The sequence below is a fragment of the Vipera berus genome (genome assembly GCF_964194415.1).
Source record: "Vipera berus genome assembly, chromosome: 5".
Lineage (NCBI taxonomy): Eukaryota > Metazoa > Chordata > Lepidosauria > Squamata > Viperidae > Vipera > Vipera berus.
Genome location: NC_138207.1, coordinates 14114504 through 14134799, shown reverse-complemented (window position 1 = coordinate 14134799; position 20296 = coordinate 14114504). Strand labels below are relative to the sequence as shown.

At 38.1% G+C, this 20296-nt stretch overlaps 1 protein-coding gene across 7 annotated transcripts in view; it reads left to right on the top strand.

Moving 5' to 3' along the window:
• The window catches only part of NAALADL2 (N-acetylated alpha-linked acidic dipeptidase like 2), a 649741-nt gene that overhangs the window by 331079 nt on the left and 298366 nt on the right, over positions 1–20296 (top strand). For all 7 annotated transcript variants that reach the window (XM_081328125.1, XM_081328124.1, XM_081328126.1 and 4 more), the window contains exon 5: positions 11199–11349. In XM_081328125.1, the coding sequence (XP_081184251.1) occupies positions 11199–11349 (151 nt within the window). The remainder of the gene's footprint in view (positions 1–11198; positions 11350–20296) is intronic.

The window sequence follows — 20296 nt, the reverse complement described above, 5'->3', positions numbered from 1 at the left end:
TATTATTGGTAATCTGGCTATCTATGAATTGAGACTTTCTTTTGGATTACTTGGGAGGCAGGGTGAGATAATTCTTAACTCTGCACAATTTTCATGCACACACTCTTTTTTAAAGGTTGATGTGATAGGGGCTTCAGGATTTTCAAACAGAAAAAAATACATTGTGAATTCTTTATTTTCTCATGCTTTATTTATTAATATCAAGACTGCATCTGTACAGATTCAGCTATTTATTCAATACATGTCTAACTGATCCTATCCTTCCTGATCCTGTTTATTCCAACAATACATCTAGGAGGCCAGTTTTCAAGAAAGATACAGTTAGTCAAGTGTCAAATTCTAGATCTCCCATTCTGTTCAGTGAGTTGATGTCATAGTTGTTTTATGTGTCTTTCCAAATTGGGGAAAACTTGCCACGGAGTAATGAGCTGAATGATAGACATTCAGAAAACTGAATATTCCATTCCATGCTCCCAGCTATGCTAACCAGATAGACACTAGATTCCTTCATGATTTTGGGGGGTCAACAAGACTGCAAAGTACTGTATGAAAACCAGAATGGTGCAATAAGACTGGATCTTCTTGTAGGGTTACCAGTCATCCACCAAAGGAGGACTTTGTCTTCCAGCTCTGTTGCTTAAAATCAATCTTGCCTGGCTTTGTGAGTAGCTAGTGGTTAAGGAATCAGGCTAAAAACCTGGAAAACTGTGACTTCTATTTCCCCATGAAAACTAACTGAGTGATTTTGGGCCAGTCACTCTCTCAGCTCAACCCATCTCACATGCTTGTGTATAAAACAGGAAGGGGAAGGAGTATTGGGTATGTTAATTGCCATGAATTATTTAAAAATAATAATAATAAAAGTAGGATAAAAATAAATAAATTCTCTGTAGCAGACTGCTTCCCTAATACATCTTAACCACAAGTTAACAAGCTCCATTCTATGACCTTAATTAGTATTGATCAGAAAGCATGGGTCATAAAGAGGGCTGAAAAAATATCTACAGACATATCATGTACACAAACTGTTTCAACTCCTTCCCTCAGAATGCCACTATAGGGTATTGCATGCTAAAACAAGTAGACACAAAGACAGATTTTTTCTCTCTCATGCCATCACTCTGCTGGACACCTAATTACCACAGTACTATCTTATGTCTGAAGATATTTACCCATATAATGCAGCTGTATTAGTGTTATCCTTCTTATCTTTTCTACTAACTTCTTCATTGATATCTTATGGTTATATTACTTTGTTGTTTGTATGTACACTGAGAGCTTATGCACCCGAGACAAATTCCTTATATGTCCAATCACACTTGGCCAATAATTCTACTCTACTCTACTCTACTCTACTCTACTCTACTCTACTCTACTCTACTCTACTCTACTTTACTCTACTCTACTCTACTCTACTCTACTCTACTCTACTCTACTCTACTCTACTCTACTCTTCTCTACTCTATTCTAATAGATTAGTGCCAGCTTGCACTGCTGCCTGAAATTGACAAGACTTTAATCAGTTACATACTGAAGACTTTTCCTATCTGGCTCTAGAACATTATTGCCATTGAAAAACCAGTGTTGCTGATGCTTAAAAAAAGAGTAATTTCATAGACATGTAGCTAGATACTTTTCTTTTTGTTTCCTGCAGTTTTTCAGTGTAATTTTTGTTACAGCTGTCAAGAAAGTTAAACATTACCTCTGTATTTTTCCCCATTTATTTATTTTATTAAACTTATATACTGCCCTTCTCCCGTAGGACTCAGGGCGGTTCACAAGGTTTTTTAAAACAGTCCAACAAATTACATAAATTAAAACAATTAAAATGATTAAACTAACCTTGAAACTAAAAACCCCAATAACAATTAAAATACTATTAAAACCCCAGTTAATATTCTCAGTCCGGGCCAGAAAGCTCGAAGAGCCAGGTCTTCAGGTCCCAGCGGAATGAACGAAGATCAGGGGAAGTCCTAAGCTCTACAGGCAGCTGGTTCCAAAGGGCTGGCGCACCCACAGAGAAGGCCCTCCCCCTGGGTATTGTCCGCCGGCAATCTTTTACCAGCGGTACCCTGAGAAGACCCTCCCTGTGAGAGCGCACAGGACGAAGGGAGCTTGATGCCTGTTCTGAACCAGCCTGCTACCGGCCTTGCAATAAGGCAAACCCCTGTTCAAACAGTAGAGACTGGAGAGCGTCTGAGGCTGGGAAGCGTCTGCCAAGATTTATTACTCAAACAACAGAACAAGAAACAAAACACTGGAACTTGAATACTCAAACGGAAGGGTTGCTTTCAGCAACCAGCCCTTCCCCAAACACTCCTTTTATTTAGAGTTCAGGGCGTGGCCTCCCTGTGCCTCCTCCCGAGAAGTCCCACAGCCTTTCTCTGTTTGTTCCTGCTCGACTGCCTCCTGCGTCGGGCGTCCTTGAACAGGGCCAGCTGTGGGTCATCATCCTCCGCACTATCGGGCTCACGCAGCTGAGAAGAGGGCCCCGGCTGAGGGCTCTGCGAAGCCTCCAAGCCATCATCAGCCAGTTCGTCTTCCACACCCTCCTCTTCCCCCTCATCTGAGTCATCCGAGACATCTGAGCCGGCTGCCGGACCCACAGGCTGGCCCTGAGTCACAACAATGCCGGCAGCAGGTGTTCCCTCTGATATCCCGGACCCAAGTCATTTAGGGCTTTATAGGTCATCACCAGCACCTTGAATCTCACCTGGAGGGCAACCGGAAGCCAATGCAGCTTGGGGAGTAGAGGTGTTACATGGGAGTATCGGGAAACCCCCATCACAACCTGCGCAGCTGCATTCTGCACCAGCTGGAGCCTCCGAGTGGTCCTCAAGGGCAGCCCCATGTAGAGAGTGTTGCAGTAGTCCAATCGGGAGGTCACGAGCACATGAGTGACTGTGTGCAGGGCATCTTGGTCCAGGTAGGGCCGCAACTGTCGCACCAGGCGAACCTGGAATGAAGAAAAAGAAACCAAATCTTGTACATGGAAATAATTTCAAATTTCTTCCATAATAATCATTGGGAAACAAGAATCCCCCCCTAAGATTATTTTTTAAACAGGAAAGAAATAAAAGTTATATGATTTATTCACAAATTTACCATAAACTCTGATAGCTATATGTTCACAGGTAGGGTTACATGTGTTTGTTATATATGGGATAATCAAACTATTATATTATTGAACAGTGTGGAGGCCTACCTCACAATCAAGAGGCTGTGAGTTTGATTCTGGGTAGCAGAAGATATTTTTTTCTTAGGGCGCAAAGAGAAAATATCTGCTGTGAGTTCTGTGAAGGTGTCAGGAAGGGCATCCAGCCAATAAACTCTCAGCTCCATTCAGTCACCCCAACTCTACTCTGATGCAAGGGAGTACAGAGTCATTAAAAGAAAGAAAAAAACTATTATATTATTGAGAGCCAGTTTAGTATAGGGGTGAATGTGGCGGCCTAGAAACCAGGAAAATGTGATTTCTAGGCCTCCTTAAGCTTGAAAGATGGCTGGGTGATTTTGGGCCAGTCAATCTTTCTCATCCCGACCTACTTCACAGGTTTGTTGCTGAATGAAAAAAAGAAAGGAGTATTAGGCATGCCTCCCTCCTTCAGTTATATATAAAAAAGTGGGATGGAAATAATAGAAATAGCAGTAATGTATTAAGATTATGCTTTTCCTTCCCATTGGCATTTTCAAACCGGCTAACAAAACTGAATAATGAATTTATTTCATAGTACAACTCAGTGTGCTTTTTTTTAATGTCCCCAAGAAAAGACTCACATAAAAGGACTACATTCTCTGCTATTAATGCACCTCTCTTAACAATGTGTTTTCAGAGTGGCTAACAAAACTGAAAGTGAATAATGAATTTACTTTGTAGCCCAGTTCACTGTGTTATTGTTGTTGCTATTGTTTTAATGTCCGCAAGGGAAAGGGACATTGGGACTCATATACATGTACTACATCCTCCGCTCTCAATGTATCCTTGTTCACAACATATTTCTAAGAAGAAACAGAAGTGTTGTGATGCCCTTGGCAACTTAACTGCATATTCTCAATTTTCAATTTTATGGACAACCCTAAATATGCTGTAAAGAAACTTTCAGACCTTTATTATAAGCACCAGAAAGTTGAGAGAGTAGATTCAGTTATGTGCCCATATTTTCTCTTAGTAATGATTTTTTTTCCACAAAACATAAAAAAGGCTTAAATCACAGCAGGTCTCAATATCACTACCATATAATTATAGCTGTGACAAGTGTTTCTCAACTTTGGGAACTTTAAGATGTGCAGATTCAACTCCCAGAATTCCCGTGCTAGCATGCCTTGTTGGAGAATTTTGGAAGTTCAAACACTAGTAGTGACATTTTTAGATTGCAGAGAATATGAAAAAGAAGTGTCTTCTATTTGGTTCAGAGGGGACAAGATGACTCATTTGTTAAAGATGCTGAGCTTGTCAGTTGGAAAGCTGACAACCTGAGTTCAAGACTGGGATAAGTGCAAAGGGGTAAGCTCCCATTACTTGCCCCCGCTCCTGACAGCCTAGCAGTTCGAAAGTATGCAAATGCGAGTAGATAAATAGGTACCATTTCAGTGGGAAGGTAACAGTGCTCCATATGCTTCAGTGTATAGTCATGCTGGCTACATGACCATGGAAATGTCTTTAGCCAACTGTGGCTCCCTTGCCTAAAAAAATGGAGATGAGCACCATGCCCTAGAGTCAGACATGATTGGACATGGGAAACCTTTACCTTTATTTGGTTCAGAGCATGTGTAATGGTCAGAGATGTAGATAGAATGACAACACTGATTCCTAAAGAATGGCTGATTTTGGCAATACTGGGAGGAAATTTGTTTTTTTTTTAGATGCAAAATTTGGGAATGGACAATGGAAAGCCTGGCTCAAGTGTCAATAGCCCGTGACTCAAGGCACAGTTATACTTGTAATTTAAAACTTAACATTTTCTCCTATCACACAGAAAATAGAATTTATAGATTAATCAGCTTGGCTTTTCCTCAAAAACAAATCAAATTATTGGCTATGTATACCTAGCATTACTCCTAGGAGAATGATCATACAGTATGTCTGAACAATGAATCTTATTGACTAAAATAGCCTACAAAATAGTTTTGCTTTCTGTATAGGTGTCAGATTAGAAGAGAGTGGTAAAATACCTATAGGACTACTATATTCTGTTGGTCTTTCAAAACAGCTGCCACTTGAGAAGAAAGACCTCTGACTTGAAAAGCAGAGTTAGATTCCTTTATGTGTGCTGAGTTATTCAGCATTAGACAATATGAGGACATGTTTCAGATGTTGGCTCTTTAAACTATAACATTTAATATGTCTTCACATGTCAGCTGCTGGCAAAGCAGTTGGTCATATCTTTCTGCACTACAAGTATACTGCTCAAAAAAATAAAGGGAATAATTAAACAACACAATGTACTGTATTTAATAGTAGGATGTCTTATCTTGTGTTCCCTTTATTTTTTTGAGCAGTATATCTCATCCATTGTCTGGGAAAGTTAGGTCATCCAAATGACTTCTGAGTCTCTTCACTATTATCAGAAGGGCATTCAAGTGTAACTCTCAAAATATAAACCTTGGTTCAAAACAATAGCAGCTTCTTAAAATAGTAGCATTGTAAATAGCATAGTGTAACTTTGACATTGTTGATATTTGATAATGTGTTGCCGAGCTAGTGCTGTCCACCATTCCTTGAGCTGGCAGGTAAGTATATCAGCATAACATTTACTGCTCCCACTGGAGATTCTTTATTACCCAAGGCATCATATCAACAAATGTTGTTGTTCTTATTTATATTGTACAAGGGATTTTAAGGATCAGAATTGATTGATTTCCCCATTTTCATTACCCTCTCTTTCCACAAACATCACCAACTGGAGATAAACTACTCACAATTGATAATTCAGTAATGTCTAACTCTTGGCGATTCTATGGGCCAGATCTCTCCAGATCTTCCGATTTTGCATTGTTTCTTTGAGTTTTTCTATGCTTTTGCTGGTGTCATCTTTGATGGTGTCCAGCCACTGGGTTCTTTGGCAGCCTGGTTTCCTTTTTACCACTAACTCTTCCCAACATAATTGCTTTCTCCAGTTACTCACAATTAATTTCCCTTGATGGGAGTTTAGCTGAGTCCGGAAAGTATAAACGGTTAGTCTGGATAACTTTAGTTGCCCATCAAAACCTGTTCTCGTTTTTACAACTGTTTTGCATGATTGTATTTGGGTGGGACGTAACTATCAGTTGATTTACCCCTGTTGTCTTTAGGCTGTTTTGGGACATGAATTTAGCATTATTTCTCAATAGTGCTTTTTTCAGACTTTGGAATAACAATATTCTGCAATCATGCTAAACTCTCAATCCACAGTCAAGTTTCTTTTGGATATAGGTTTAGCACAATTCCAGAATGTGCTGAACTTTATTCAAAAGCAGCCTGAACAAGAGATGTTATAGAAAGTTGCAAAAGGAAGCACTGTAGAGAAAACCAACTTTTTGCAACCAAAGTCAAAAATAACAACAACAAAAAAAGCTTCTTTCAACATGTAAAAAACAAGAAAAAAGAGAAAGAAATGATTCATCCATTACTGGGGGAAAGTGGCAAGAAGGTGACAAGCAACAGGGAGAAAGCAGAACTATTTAACTTGTTTTTTTGTGTCTGTCTTTACACAAAGGGAAAAAACAGACCAACCTATCAAAAATAGTGCCATAAAAAAGGGAATAGAAACACAAGTTAAGATAGGCAAAAAAATGGTAAGTGAGCACCTGTCCAGCCTAGACGAGTTCAAATCACTAGGACCAGATGGATTACACCCCGAAGTTCTCAAGGAACTGGCAGATGTGATTGCAGAACCACTGAACTATATTTTTCAAAGATCCTGGAGCACTGGGGAACTACCAGAGGACTGGAAGAGAGCTGATGTAGTTCCAATCTTCAAAAAAGGGGAAAAAATGGATCAAGGAATTACAGACGGTATTTTATAAAGTAGATCACAAACTACTACTTGATACGATAGAAAAATGTGGGTTAGACAGCATCACCACCAGATGGATTCATAGCTGGTTGACCGGCCGTACTCAGCATGTGGTCTTCAATGGAACCACATCTACATGGTGGGAAGTGTGTAGCGGGGTGCCACAGGGCTCTGTTCTGGGCCCAGTGCTGTTCAACATGTTCATCAAAGATTTGGACGAGGGGATAGATGAGGAACCCATCAAATTTGCAGACGACACCAAGCTGGCAGGAATAGCCAACACTCTAGAAGACAGGCTTAAGATACAGGAGGATCTGGACAGACTTGAACACTGAACGCTATCTAACAAAACAAAATTCAATGGTGAAAAAAGTAAGGTCCTACATTTAGGCAAGAAAAACCAAATGTATAGGTATAGTATAGGGGGTACCTTGCTCAATATTAGTAACTGTGAGAGGGATCTCGAAATCCTAGTGGACAATCACTTAAATATGAGTCAGCAGTGTGCTGTAGCTGCCAAAAAAGCCAACACAGTTCTAGGCTGCATTAACAGAGGAGTAGAATCAAGATTACGTGAAGTATTAATACCACTTTACAATGCCTTGGTAAGGCCACACTTGGAATACTACATCCAGTTTTGGTCACCACGATGTAAAAAAGATGTTGAGACTCTAGAAAGAGTACAGAGAAGAGCAACAAAGATGATTAGGGGACTGGAGACTAAAACATATAAGGAATGGCTGCTGGAATTGTCTCCAGAAGCTGTGAATGCTCCAACCCTGGAATTTTTTAAGAAGAGACTGGACAGCCATTTGTCTGAAATGGTATAGGGTTTCCTGCCTAAGCAGAGGTTGGACTAGATGACCTCCAACATCCCTTCCAACTTTTTTTACTATTATGATTATGCCTCCCGTACTTCCTCATGCCATATCTTTGCCTACCTCCAACTCTCAACTGCTAATGAGTTGATCCAGTTTTCTGAATCAGAGATCAGCAGTTATCTGAATGAGGATTGGCTTGTGAAGGGAAAGTTGTGGAGGGAAAGCTTGTGAATTAACTTTCTTCTGCCTAAAGCTAAATAGTTTGGAAGACTTGCAGGCATGGAAGGGTTAGGGCAGGGGTAGGCAACCTCAGCTCTTTTATGACTCATGGACTTCAACTCCCAGAATTCCTGAGTCAGCTGACTCAGGAATTCTGGGAGTTGAAGTCCATGAGTCATAAAAGAGCCGAGGTTGCCTACCCCTGGGTTAGGTTTAGGGTTAGTCATGCCCATATCAACCTAAAGGGTCAATAGGAGTTTGGTTGTTCCCATCTCTTAGGAACCACTTGATAGCAACACTGGAGAAATGAACAGTGAAATATAAACTGATTATATTATCAACATTGCCATTTCACTGATTCTTACTATAAAGCTTTTAGTATGTGTTCACACAGGATGTATGCACAAGAAAAAGAGTTAACTTATTAGTTTGCAGGGTTTGGCCTTAATTTTAATCCCAAGCAAGACATTTCTAGAAATAAAATATGATGATGGTTTTCCATTCTCTGAAGCCATTGAAAATTCAGGTAAAGGTGATACAAGTAAAAACAACAACAACAACAACAACAACAACAACAAAACCCAACCCATTTCCCTTTCTATTACTGGCCTATTCTATTTTATCCTTTAAATAAATGGTTCTTGTGGGAGTGAATCCCATACATTAATAATTTTTATGACTAACAGTCATTTCTCTCTGAACTTCCAAATAATAAGCATGGAGCATCTTCCAGAAACAGCAGGAAATGCCAATCATTTCAACGTACAAATAGATTCTGGAAATTTGGCTCCAAGTTCCCAGTCCATAAGGAGTTTAAATTAGTTGGATAGGAATATTTTTTTCCTTTAGTTAACATAAAAGTGCATCAGGCAAATTTATAGGACTGGGCACATAAGTTTGAAGGAATGCTGCAGTGTTTGTTGCCAAGATACAGGATTTGTCTTTTAAGGCCATGTAGTAATTTTAGCAACTGAACACCTTCTTCTTTAAATGGATTGTGTAATAACAGAACAGCAGGTTATATTCTCTCTTTCTTAGTTCCTGAAGTCTACTAAGGAAGGCAAAACAAAGGAAAACTATATAAAAAGGAACTGAATATATGTTTTGCTTATTGTATTATTTATTACCTTTTAATATATATGGCATATGATATGATATGATATGATATGATATGATATTATTATATTATGATATGATATGATATGATATGATATGATATGATATGATATGATATGATATGATGATATGATATGATATGATATGATATGATATGATATGATATGATATGATATGATATGATATGATATGATATGATATGATATGATATTATATGATATTATATTATATTATATTATATTATATTATATTATATTATATTATATTATATTATATTATATTATATTATATTATATTATATTATATTATATTATATTATATTATATTATATTATATTATATTATATTATATTATATTATATTATATTATATTATATTATATTATATTATATTATATTATATTATATTATATTATTATATTGGTGTTATGTTATATTTATTATATTGTATTTATTATATTACATTGCATTATTATACATAAAGCAACCTTGTCCCCATATTTCAAAGATACTCTTTAAAAGTTGTGATAACTGTTTATTTATTTATTTATTAAATTTATATGCTGGCCATCTTAATCATTATTATAATAGTAAAGTTGGAAGGGACCTTGGAGGTCATCTAATCCAAATCCCTGCTCAGGCAGGAAACCCTATACCATTTCAGAAAAATGGCTGTCCAGTTTCTTCTTAAAAACTTCCAGTGTTGGAGGATTCACAGCTTCTGGAGGCAGGTTATTCCACTGGTTAATTGTTCTGTCAGGACGTTTCTCCTTAGTTCTAAGTTGCTTCTCTCCCTGATTAGTTTCCATCCATTGCTTCTTGTCCTGCCTTCAGGCACTTTGGAGAATAGCTTGACTCCCTCTTCTTTGTGGCAGCCCCTGAGATATTGGAACACTGCTATCATATCATCCCTAGTCGTTCTCTTCATTAAACTAGACATAACCAATTCCAGCAGCCGTTCCTTATATATTTTAGCCTTCAGACCTCTAATCATCTTTGTTGCTCTTCTCTGTACTCTTTCTAGAGTCTCAACATCTTTTTACATCGTGGTGACGAAAACTGGATGCAGTATTCCAAGTGTGGCCTTACCAAGGCATTGTAAAGTGGTATTAGTACTTCACGTGATCTTGGGAACTACATCAGCTCTTTTCCGGTCCTCTGGTAGTTCCCCAGTGCTCCAGGATCTTTGAAAAATATAGTTCAGTGGTTCTGAGATCACATCTGCCAGTTCCTTGAGAACCTTGGGATGTAATCCATCTGGTCCTGGTGATTTGAACTCGTCTAGGCTGGACAGGTGCTCCCTTCCCATTTTCTTCATATGCCAGACCTAAAAATTATTGATTAAATTAATTAATTAATTTGCATGCTGCTTCTCTCACCAGTAAGGTGACTTGAAATGCATATAAAAAGAAATAAAAAAAGTTATTTTCATCTCCAGCTCATACCAATAATCAATTTACATGACCTTTGCTCATGACCATTTTATGTGTAAGGGGAATGTTTGATCCAAGGTATTGGGTTGCATTGGTTTATTTGGTGTCAAAGTAAACTGCTAGAAGAGTGCATTTAGCTTCTGTAACTATCTTAGGACTCTGGCTTGTTTCCTGGAAGAGTTAATGTACCAGTGAACTTTTGAGAGCCACTGAAAAGTGTTCAAACTATGCTTTAACTTTGTTTGGCTTGTGGATGCTTTCCCCCCCTAAAAAATATTTAAATACACAAACACGCACAAGCAAATACTGTACATTATAGCAGAGTGAAGCAGCTTGATAGCTATATCTATTTTCTAACACATGGTCAAGCATACTATTCCTAATAATTATAGCAGAGAGATACTGAATAATGGGTGTTGGGGTGATTATAATTTTGATTATGAATCTAAAATGCATATGGCCTTTGGATTTAACCATAAATATGACTGTTTACCAATGTCCTCAAACTCTTTAAATGGCAACGTTTTGCAAGTTTTTGGCACTTAGGGAAGAAGGCAAAGAGAAAAACATGAGAAGATATTTCTGATTTCCCCTTTTTACTTTTATGCTTTTTCAGCTTTCACTGCTAGAAGAGGCAGGTTTCAAAGGGGCTCTTCTTTACATTGACCCTTGCCACTTACCAAAGTTTCAAAACCTGAGCAACAAAGCCTTTATGGTGTCATTGAACAGTGGTGGTGATCCTTCGACACCTGGATATTCAAGTGTTGGTGAGTGCTTTTCTAAGAGTACTTTTTTTACATGAAATAAACAGTAAGCTCTTTATTGCAAAAATGGTTAGTTGAAAGCATAAAGGAAAAGTGATATAAGGGTTCTGCTATCCATAACTGTCTGTGTCAGCTGCCACCTTGTGCTCGCTCGTGCTTCATTGCTTGGGGAAATAAAAGTAAGTTTTGTGTCTTCTCGAGATGCTGCCTCAAGGTCACTCAGCTGGAAGGAGGAGGGAGCTGCATACCATACTGTGCTTGGACTAACCGTTATGAAAACAACTTGCTTGAATCTGATTGGTTACACAGAATGGGCAGTGAGAGACAGTTAAGTGGGGGGAGTAGAAGCTAGGGATTTTGGCACATGATTCTCAGTTCTAGCTTTGCAATATTGAAATATGCTTGATCTCTAATAAACTATACCTTTTTTCAACAAATGGAGCCAAGGATCATTTCTATGTTATTCCTTCACCATGCTTCCCAGGACAATGTGTATCATAGACCTAGGCAGACTGTGAATGACATAAATCAAAATTGTTAGGGTTTAAATTATTTTAAGCATGATTTAGAGAAGCTTTGGACTTTTCATGAATGTAACATGTTCTGTGTGATTCATGAAAACAACCAATCTTTTTTTTTAGGCTTCTGTGTAAAGCATTCCAAAGCAACTAATGCAGAAATTTACACGAGTCCTAATTATATTTCCCATATTCTGCCAACTGAAGGACTGTAGAAACATATATGAAAACATATGGTAATGCAGTCTTTAAAGAAATATAGACTGTAGCACAAGTCATTCCAAACCAAATTGAAACTGGAAAAATGATATTTTTGTTTCATTCTTTAAAAGCAGATGTTCCTCCATACTGAAAGTTATGAAGAAGATTTGGCCAGATATGTCTTCTCCAATAAGTAAATTATTTCCACACTGCCTTTTCCTTGCTACAAAACTGAGAGTCTGAATGTCCACTGTGGTTCCATATTACTAGAAACAAAAGCCTCAAAAGTAATATTACTCTCCACTTCTCTCAGTTTCTGAAAGAATCTATCTGCTGCAGTTCAGATACATGAGACAATTTCATACATAGTACACTACGATAAGGCTTTGTTTTTGTGAAACAAAACAACCTCTTTGTCTATGGATTTCATGGTAGAGCTCTTTCTTGTCTAACTTTAGCTGCATGGAAAACATCATCATGGATTATCCCTGGATTGAGACTTGGAAAACATTCAGCCATCTTTTTACAGTTGTAGTTAATTGAAAAGGACAGGCAGCAGGTTGTAATGTAGCTCTTTGCCACTAGAGATGAAGATATCACTTTTACGTATTGACTGTTTTGCTGGTAAATTATTGGCAAAATGCTTTACAGAAGAACTTGGTAGAGCTACTGTTATTGTTCATGATCTCAAAATGTCTGCAGGGAAGAGTCAAGGAAGCAAATGATGAAACCACCCATGTGCCGTCATGACTCAACATCTGCCATACAAATACTGAATGTGCATTAAAAAAAACACCTTGTAGTATGAAGGTGAGACACCTTCCTAGATCCTCCTTGGATAGAAATATGTCTTTCTAAGGAATATTGAATGTTGGTATGGGTGGTGAATGCAATCTGTGAAATGTGTCTTTAAGGTGGCATCTTTTGTGAGTTTCTGTGAAGATATTGTCAAGTGCCGGGGAAATAGAGGAGATTCAGGCAGTTCAAATGAGTATAAAGATTTAAAGCTTAACCTTATATATATTACAGCATTCCTTTTCAGCCAGGCCAATTAAGATAGACTTATAATAATAATTTTAGTTGTTTTATTGGTGTTTTTTTAATTATACACTAAAATGTAGACTAATATATGGGCCAGAACTTAAATGATTGACTTGGTGTTATACAGTTTTGAATGTTGTAACACAGGTATCAGCAATATAAAGATAGCTAACTTCATAGGTGGATTCTATTGTGATATACGACAGGATTTTCTGCAACTTTTCTCCTTTGTCTTAGCCTTGCATGCCCTTAAAATTGTTCTGGAGTAATGTTTCTCAACCATGGCAAATTTAAGATACATGGACTTGAACTCTGAGAATTCTCCAGCCACCTAGGTTAACTGGGGAATTCTGGGAATTCAAGTTCACATATCTTAAAGTTGCCATGGTTAAGAAACACTGTTCTAGTGGAATTGGGACTTCTGCCCAAAACATTATGATAGTGATAGAAAAGGACAGCAGTAGAAAGATGCCTTTCTCAACAGCAGAAGATGCCTTTCCAAAGTGAAACAATCAAGTGGATTGCACCTCATTTGTTCTTTCCAATACATAATTAATAGGACCTGCATTCATACGTGTTTAAAGTTACAATTTTAAAAACCACATATTTTAAAATATGTTCTTCAGACACTCACAATCTGAGTTATACAGCTGACTCTAATCTCTTAGATGAAGGTAAAGAAAACTTAGAAGAGCTCATTGTGGAAGTCCAAAGGGAATGTGAATTTTCTGACTGAATGCTAAATATTGAGAAGAGGAAGTTAATAGTTCGTGAATTCACAGTTGATCGTGGTCAAAAGAAATAAAACTATTCCCATGTATAATTGGCAGTGCATGTATTAATTATTAATGTACTTAAAGCTACATTTTTTTAAAATGTGTATTTTAAAATAGGCAGTTCAAATTAATAAATTGACATACAGGATGCAGACAATGCCACTATTAATCAAAGTGAAGAAAACTCAAGATTCAAAACATGAAGAAAGTGAAAATATTGAAAAGACGATTCTTAGTGAATTTATTGTTGATGGCAAATAAGTGAAAATAATAATTTATTGTCTTGGTCTCAAGAGTAGATAAGAGGGCAAGATTCTGGAGGAATTGAGGAGGGCTTTAATTCTAGGGAAGAAGAGAACATCAAACTTGGGGGGGGGGAAGGATCCTTGGTGCTCTCTTGAGCTTGGTTGTTTCCATGCAGATGTTTCATTACCCAAAGTAGATAACATCATCACTGCTAGTACTAGACACTAGTACTAGGCATTTGGTACTTGGAAAAGAGCTTGAAAAAATAAATATATTTTTATGACAATAAATACTGGAACAGCTGAAGAAGTAGCATTGCCTATAGTAATGTATGGTGATCAAAGCTAGACATTCAGAAGGAGTAAAAGAAGGAAGGAATATATCTTTAAATTATGGATTTAAAGACAGTTATTAATAGTACCATGGATTCCAAAAGAACCCATTAGTCAAACTCGTATGAAGTAAAGAGTGATTGTTCCTCTGAGGCAAAGATTAGCAAGCAGTTAATCTTGGCCATGTGATGTGACTGTATGATCTACTAGAAAAAGAAACTATGGGAAATTTGAAGGAAGTAAAAAAAAAAGAGAATAATCCTTCCATTCCCCCGCCGTCCTTCCAGAACCGATGAAGCTTCTTAGATGAGAAGCGAAACATCTTCAAAGAAAATCCAGTTGCCTTTTGAAAAAAGCATCTTTCAGACAACCATGACCTGGATGACTGAGAATCTTCATAGACAGAAAGAGAATAAATGCAAAAATAAATAAATAAAGTGGATTTACCAGTTCAGAAATAGTGTTGAAATGTCTTTGGGGGTGCTATATTTTGTCCGGGCAGATAAGTTGAGATGGATGGCATTTTGACATGCAACCTCAGAAGCAACATTTAAGTTGATAGCAACCTAACTAAACATCTCATTTGGGAAGATCTTTTATTTCACTGTGTAAATGAATGTAGAAAAGGAATGAAACAGAAGTTTGACTAAAGATACAGTATGTGAAAATAGCAGGATTTAAAAACAAAAACAACAAAAACAAAAAACCAGATGGCTTCTCCTTGGTGTTCTCTGAACTTGGTTGTTTTCATGCAGGTATCTATTACCTTCATGAGAAAGGCAGGGCTAGATGAATCAAAAGTTGGAATTAAGATTGCCGGAAGAAACATCAACAACCTAAGATATGCAGATGATACCACTCTAATGGCAGAAAGTGAAGAGGAACTAAAGAGCCTCTTGTTGCGAGTGAAGAAGGAGAGTGCAAAATGTGGGTTGAAACTTAACATTAAGAAAACCAAGATCATGGCATCTGGCCCTCTCAATTCCTGGCAAATAGATGGGGAAGAAATGGAGGTAGTGACAGATTTTATTTTCCTGGGCTCCAAGATCACTGCAGATGGGGACTGTAGCCAAGAAATTAAAAGACGCTTGCTCCTGGGGAGGAAAGCCATGGCAAATCTAGACAGCACACTAAAAAGCAGAGACATCACCCTGTCAACAAAAGTGCGTATAGTCAAGGCTATGGTCTTCCCAGTTGCAATGTATGGCAGTGAAAGCTGGACCATAAGAAAGGCTGAGCGCCAAAGAATTGAAGCCTTTGAACTATGGTGCTGGAGAAGACTCCTGCGAGTCCCTGGACTGCAAGGCGATCAAACCGGTCAGTCCTAGAGGAGATCAACCCTGACTGCTCTTTAGAAGGCCAGATCCTGAAGCTAAAACTCAAATACTTTGGCCATCTAATGAGAAGGAAGGACTCACTGGAGAAGAGCCTAATGCTGGGAAAGATTGAGGGCAATAGAAGAAGGGGACGACAGAGAATGAGGTGGCTGGATGGAGTCACTGAAGCAGTAGGCGTGAGCTTAAATGGACTCCAGAAGATGGTAGAGGACAGGAAGGCCTGGAGGAACATTGTCCATAGGGTCGCGATGGGTCGGACACGACTTCGCAACTAACAACAACAATTTATTACCTGACTAAATAATGTGTTCAGTGGCTGAAGGAAATGAGTTTTGCTCTTTGTTTATTATTTCTTGATGGAGCTTTGTCTGCATGCAAATTTAGAGCATAGAATATGGAATCATAGGGCTGAAAGGGACATGGGAGATCTTCTAGTCTGACCTCCTGCTCAAGGCAGGCAGCTTTGTATCATCCCTGTCAAACGGATGTCCAGTTTGTTTTTGGAAAACCTCCAGTGGTGGAGCACCCACAACTCTGGAAGGCAAGCTATTCCATTGCTTAACTGTTCTCACTGTCAGAAAATTCCTCCTTATTTCTAGGGTTATTCTTCCATTTGCATGCCCTCTGAAGTGTTTGATGCCCATATGTGGCACCCATACAAGGGAATATATTAGATGAGGGTTAAAACCTGGAGTCCTTGGCACTCTCCAAGCATGCTTGTTTTTTCTGCAGACATTTCATTCCCCAACTAGGTAACATCATCAATGCTAGAAGGGAATAGGGTTTGCTGAATATTTATTGTTCCTTGGTGGAGGTATAGCTGAAATCTATAGGTGAAGAGTTAAGACACTAGTATTGTACTGATGCAGCATACAAGATCACAAATTACAATGCAAAAAGTGTTTCACAGCATCTTTTTTGCCTTCTAGCTCTACAAGGAGGGGAAAAAAACATTAAGGATCAAACTGTGAAATTGTAACAAGGTACTATCAAGAACTTTTGCTGCAGTGGTGTGGCCAGACCCTGAAAACCTTTTCTTGAATTGTCACTAAATCAGCTGAAGTGACAGTACTGTGACGCGACATGACTGGAATGGCATAAGGAAAGCAAGCAAACTAGAAGAATTTGCCTCCTCGTCATGGATGGGTGTTAGCTATTCACAGCATGAAATGCCGTGACAGCTCAGTGGGATGGAATTGAGCAATTTCTCAGCATCTCAGACTACCTGACCTAGTGTTTCTAGTATTGCCCTGAGGAGTGACGGAAGTAAATGTAACATTCGCCAGCTTAATTCTTGCTTATTTCACAGGGACGTTTGAAAAATGGGTTGCTGTTTATCGTTTTGCTCAACTCTGCAGTGCTTTATGTATCCTCTATGAAACATAAAGTTAATTGAAAATGCTTACAGCGAGCCCGTGAAATGTTGGTTCAAGTCCTAGATGTGATGTGCTGACTTTCTCATGAAGGCTTGTGAGGGGATACCATAGATTCCAGGTAGATTTTTTTTTGCAGGAAAGAAAATTAAAGAGTGGCGAACATGATGTGTAGGTATGGTGTACCTGCATGGGACTGTGTGAAAAATATAGTTTATTTCTATCAGGCCCCACAAACCAAGTACAACATGTCAGAGCATACACAGTCTTATTGCACAAGATAACCCAGGAGTAAACACAGTAAACAGTGGTCTATATTAAATGGTGGTTTATCTACAATATCATACATCAGGAACAATATACATACACATGTTAATACAGCAGGATCTAACACGCAGTTACAGCAGGAAAACGGAAGAGAGAGAACACATCTGCAGAGCCTTCCCCTTTATACAAAACTTTTAAAGAGACACAGATCCCGCTTGCTCTTAAAGAGACACAGACCCTGCTGATTCATTCCCATCATTACATCATACATTACATCAGCTGGTTAGCTATTAAATCATCACCTTGACACAACACATGGAGTTCTGAGTACTTTCTTCATTATTGTTTGCCTACTGACAGAATCTTGCCAGACTAAAGCAACTATCTGCATAACTATAGATATTCTCTGTGAACTGATAGGGATGGGTCATATTTTCCCTCTTCCTGTCTACCAGACTTTCCAGGTTCTACTCCCTTTTTGCTCTCTGGGAAGGAGTTTCTGCCTAATGAGACTCTAGACTATAAAAGTAAAGGTAAAGGTTCCTCCGCACATGCGTGCTAGTCGTTTCCAACTCTAGGGCCTGGTGCTCATCTCCGTTTCAAAGCCGAAGAGCCAGCGCTTGTCCGAGGACATCTCCATGGTCACATGGCCAGCATGACTAGACACCAAAGGCGCATGGAACGCTGTTACCTTCCCACCGTAGTGGTCCCTATTTTTCTACTTGCATTTTTATGTGCTTTCAAACTGCTACGTTGGCAGAAGCTAGGATGAGTAACAGGCACTCACTCTGTTACGTGGCACTCGGGATTCGACCCACCAAACTGCTGACCTGATCGACAAGCTCAGCGGCCTAACCCACTGAGCCACCGCGTCCCTCTCTAGACTATATTCCACCACAATATCAAGACACACATGGATATATATATATATGTATACACACACACACACACACACACACACATACATGTAGATGTATTGGGTTGTTGTTTATTCTTATTCTGTTTTCACTGAGGGATTTTAATGCCATTATTTATTTTAACCTTACCATGGATGTTTTACCAGTTTTAATTCTGTAAGCTAATAAGAATCATTAAGACTGCAATTAATCAGTCAAAGTAATATTTGAAATTTATCATCATACCTTAAGTAAATGTAATCAGACCTTTAAAAAAGTAACACATTTAATTGTTTTAGAAAATGAGGAAAATCCCAAATTAGGTCTAAATAGTTTTGATTAATGTAATAATTTAATTAGGTATAAAATTATTTTTATGTTAACAGGATGAATCAAAGCTTGCACCTGAAAATAGGCAAGCAGTATAGCAAGAAAAAATGTTTTTGTTCATCGTATGTAACTTAAGAGTCCACTGCCACCCCATAAAAATAAATGATACAAAAGTTGCATATGAATGTATACACATGCACTCAAACACACACACACAAACACAAACACACACACACAGAGAGAGAGATAAAAACACACACAAACAGATGTGCCTGTTTTGGCAGTTTGCTATCTTCCCATTTACTTGGTCTGCTTCTGGCAAGGAATTGTTGAGCTTCACATGAATACTGTAGTTCCACATTTATTTTTTAAACTAAAATCTTCATCTGATAGGAAAATGACTTGGTAAATGAAGATATGAAGAAAAGCTATATCCAGACTGCCAGACTCCCTAGTATGTAAATAGCAAAACATCTGTGCTATGAGAAGAACTCTATTCCTAAGATAAGCCACTTGGTAATAGGGTTTCTATCTCCGTATTTGGTAGAGGACAGAAAAATGATAAAATTCTCAAGCAGCTTTGAAGATGTGGCAACTCTTTATCAGTTTTTAAAATGCTAAAAATGCAACATCTCAATCCAAGATATACCTCATCCTCTTGCCAAATGTTTCCAATAAAATACGCTATTGAAGAAATAATCTAATAAAAATGAGAAGAGGATGCTCTAAGTGAAAATAACCATTTTGCCTCTTTCGATCAGCCCTATGCATTGGAAAGGTGAGAATGACTCATTCCAGATTCCAGAGCCATGACAAGTCTCAGGATTTTGTTAAGATGTGAATTGCTGAATTTCAAGGCCGGTCAAAAGTGTTCATGAAGAGGGACAAGTGACATTATTTGTATCATAATGTGACCAGACAAATGGCATGGATAACTCGCCTGATCCAAGGATAATAGATAGATAGATAGATAGATAGATAGATAGATAGATAGATAGATAGATAGATAGATAGATAGATAGATAGATAGATAGATAGATAGACAGACAGACAGACATATAAAACTATATTATGGTCACATCAATTGAGCAAATTACATAATTTGTGTTCTTTATATGATAATGTAAAAAACATGCATGGCATCAGCATAGCTATTAGGTTTTTTTCTTTTTATAACCTTTTAATCCCTTTTATTTGGTTGGAGTAACTGAGTGGAGCTGATCATTTACTGACCAGATCCTCTTCCTGATGCCTACATGGTGTTCACAGCACATATAATATTTTCTCTTTGTGCCCTGATAGAAAAATATCTCCCACTGCCTAGAATTGAACTCTTAACCTTCCAAGTGAGAGATGAGAGCCTTCATCTCTAGGTCACTGCACCACTCAACACAGCTATCAATTGTTTGTTTAAAATACATATGCTACCTGTTGTTTTTTTTTGTACAGGATCTCTCAAGTAGTATATTTATTACTCCTTACTCTTATATTTCCAAACAATAACCTTGTCAAGTAGATTTGCCTGACAAGACAGTGACTGTCCATAAGAGGAAACTTTTAGTCTAACATACAAAACCTTAGAAAGAGGCTCACCACTCATCCTAACCCATGACTTGAGGGGAGAGAGATATAA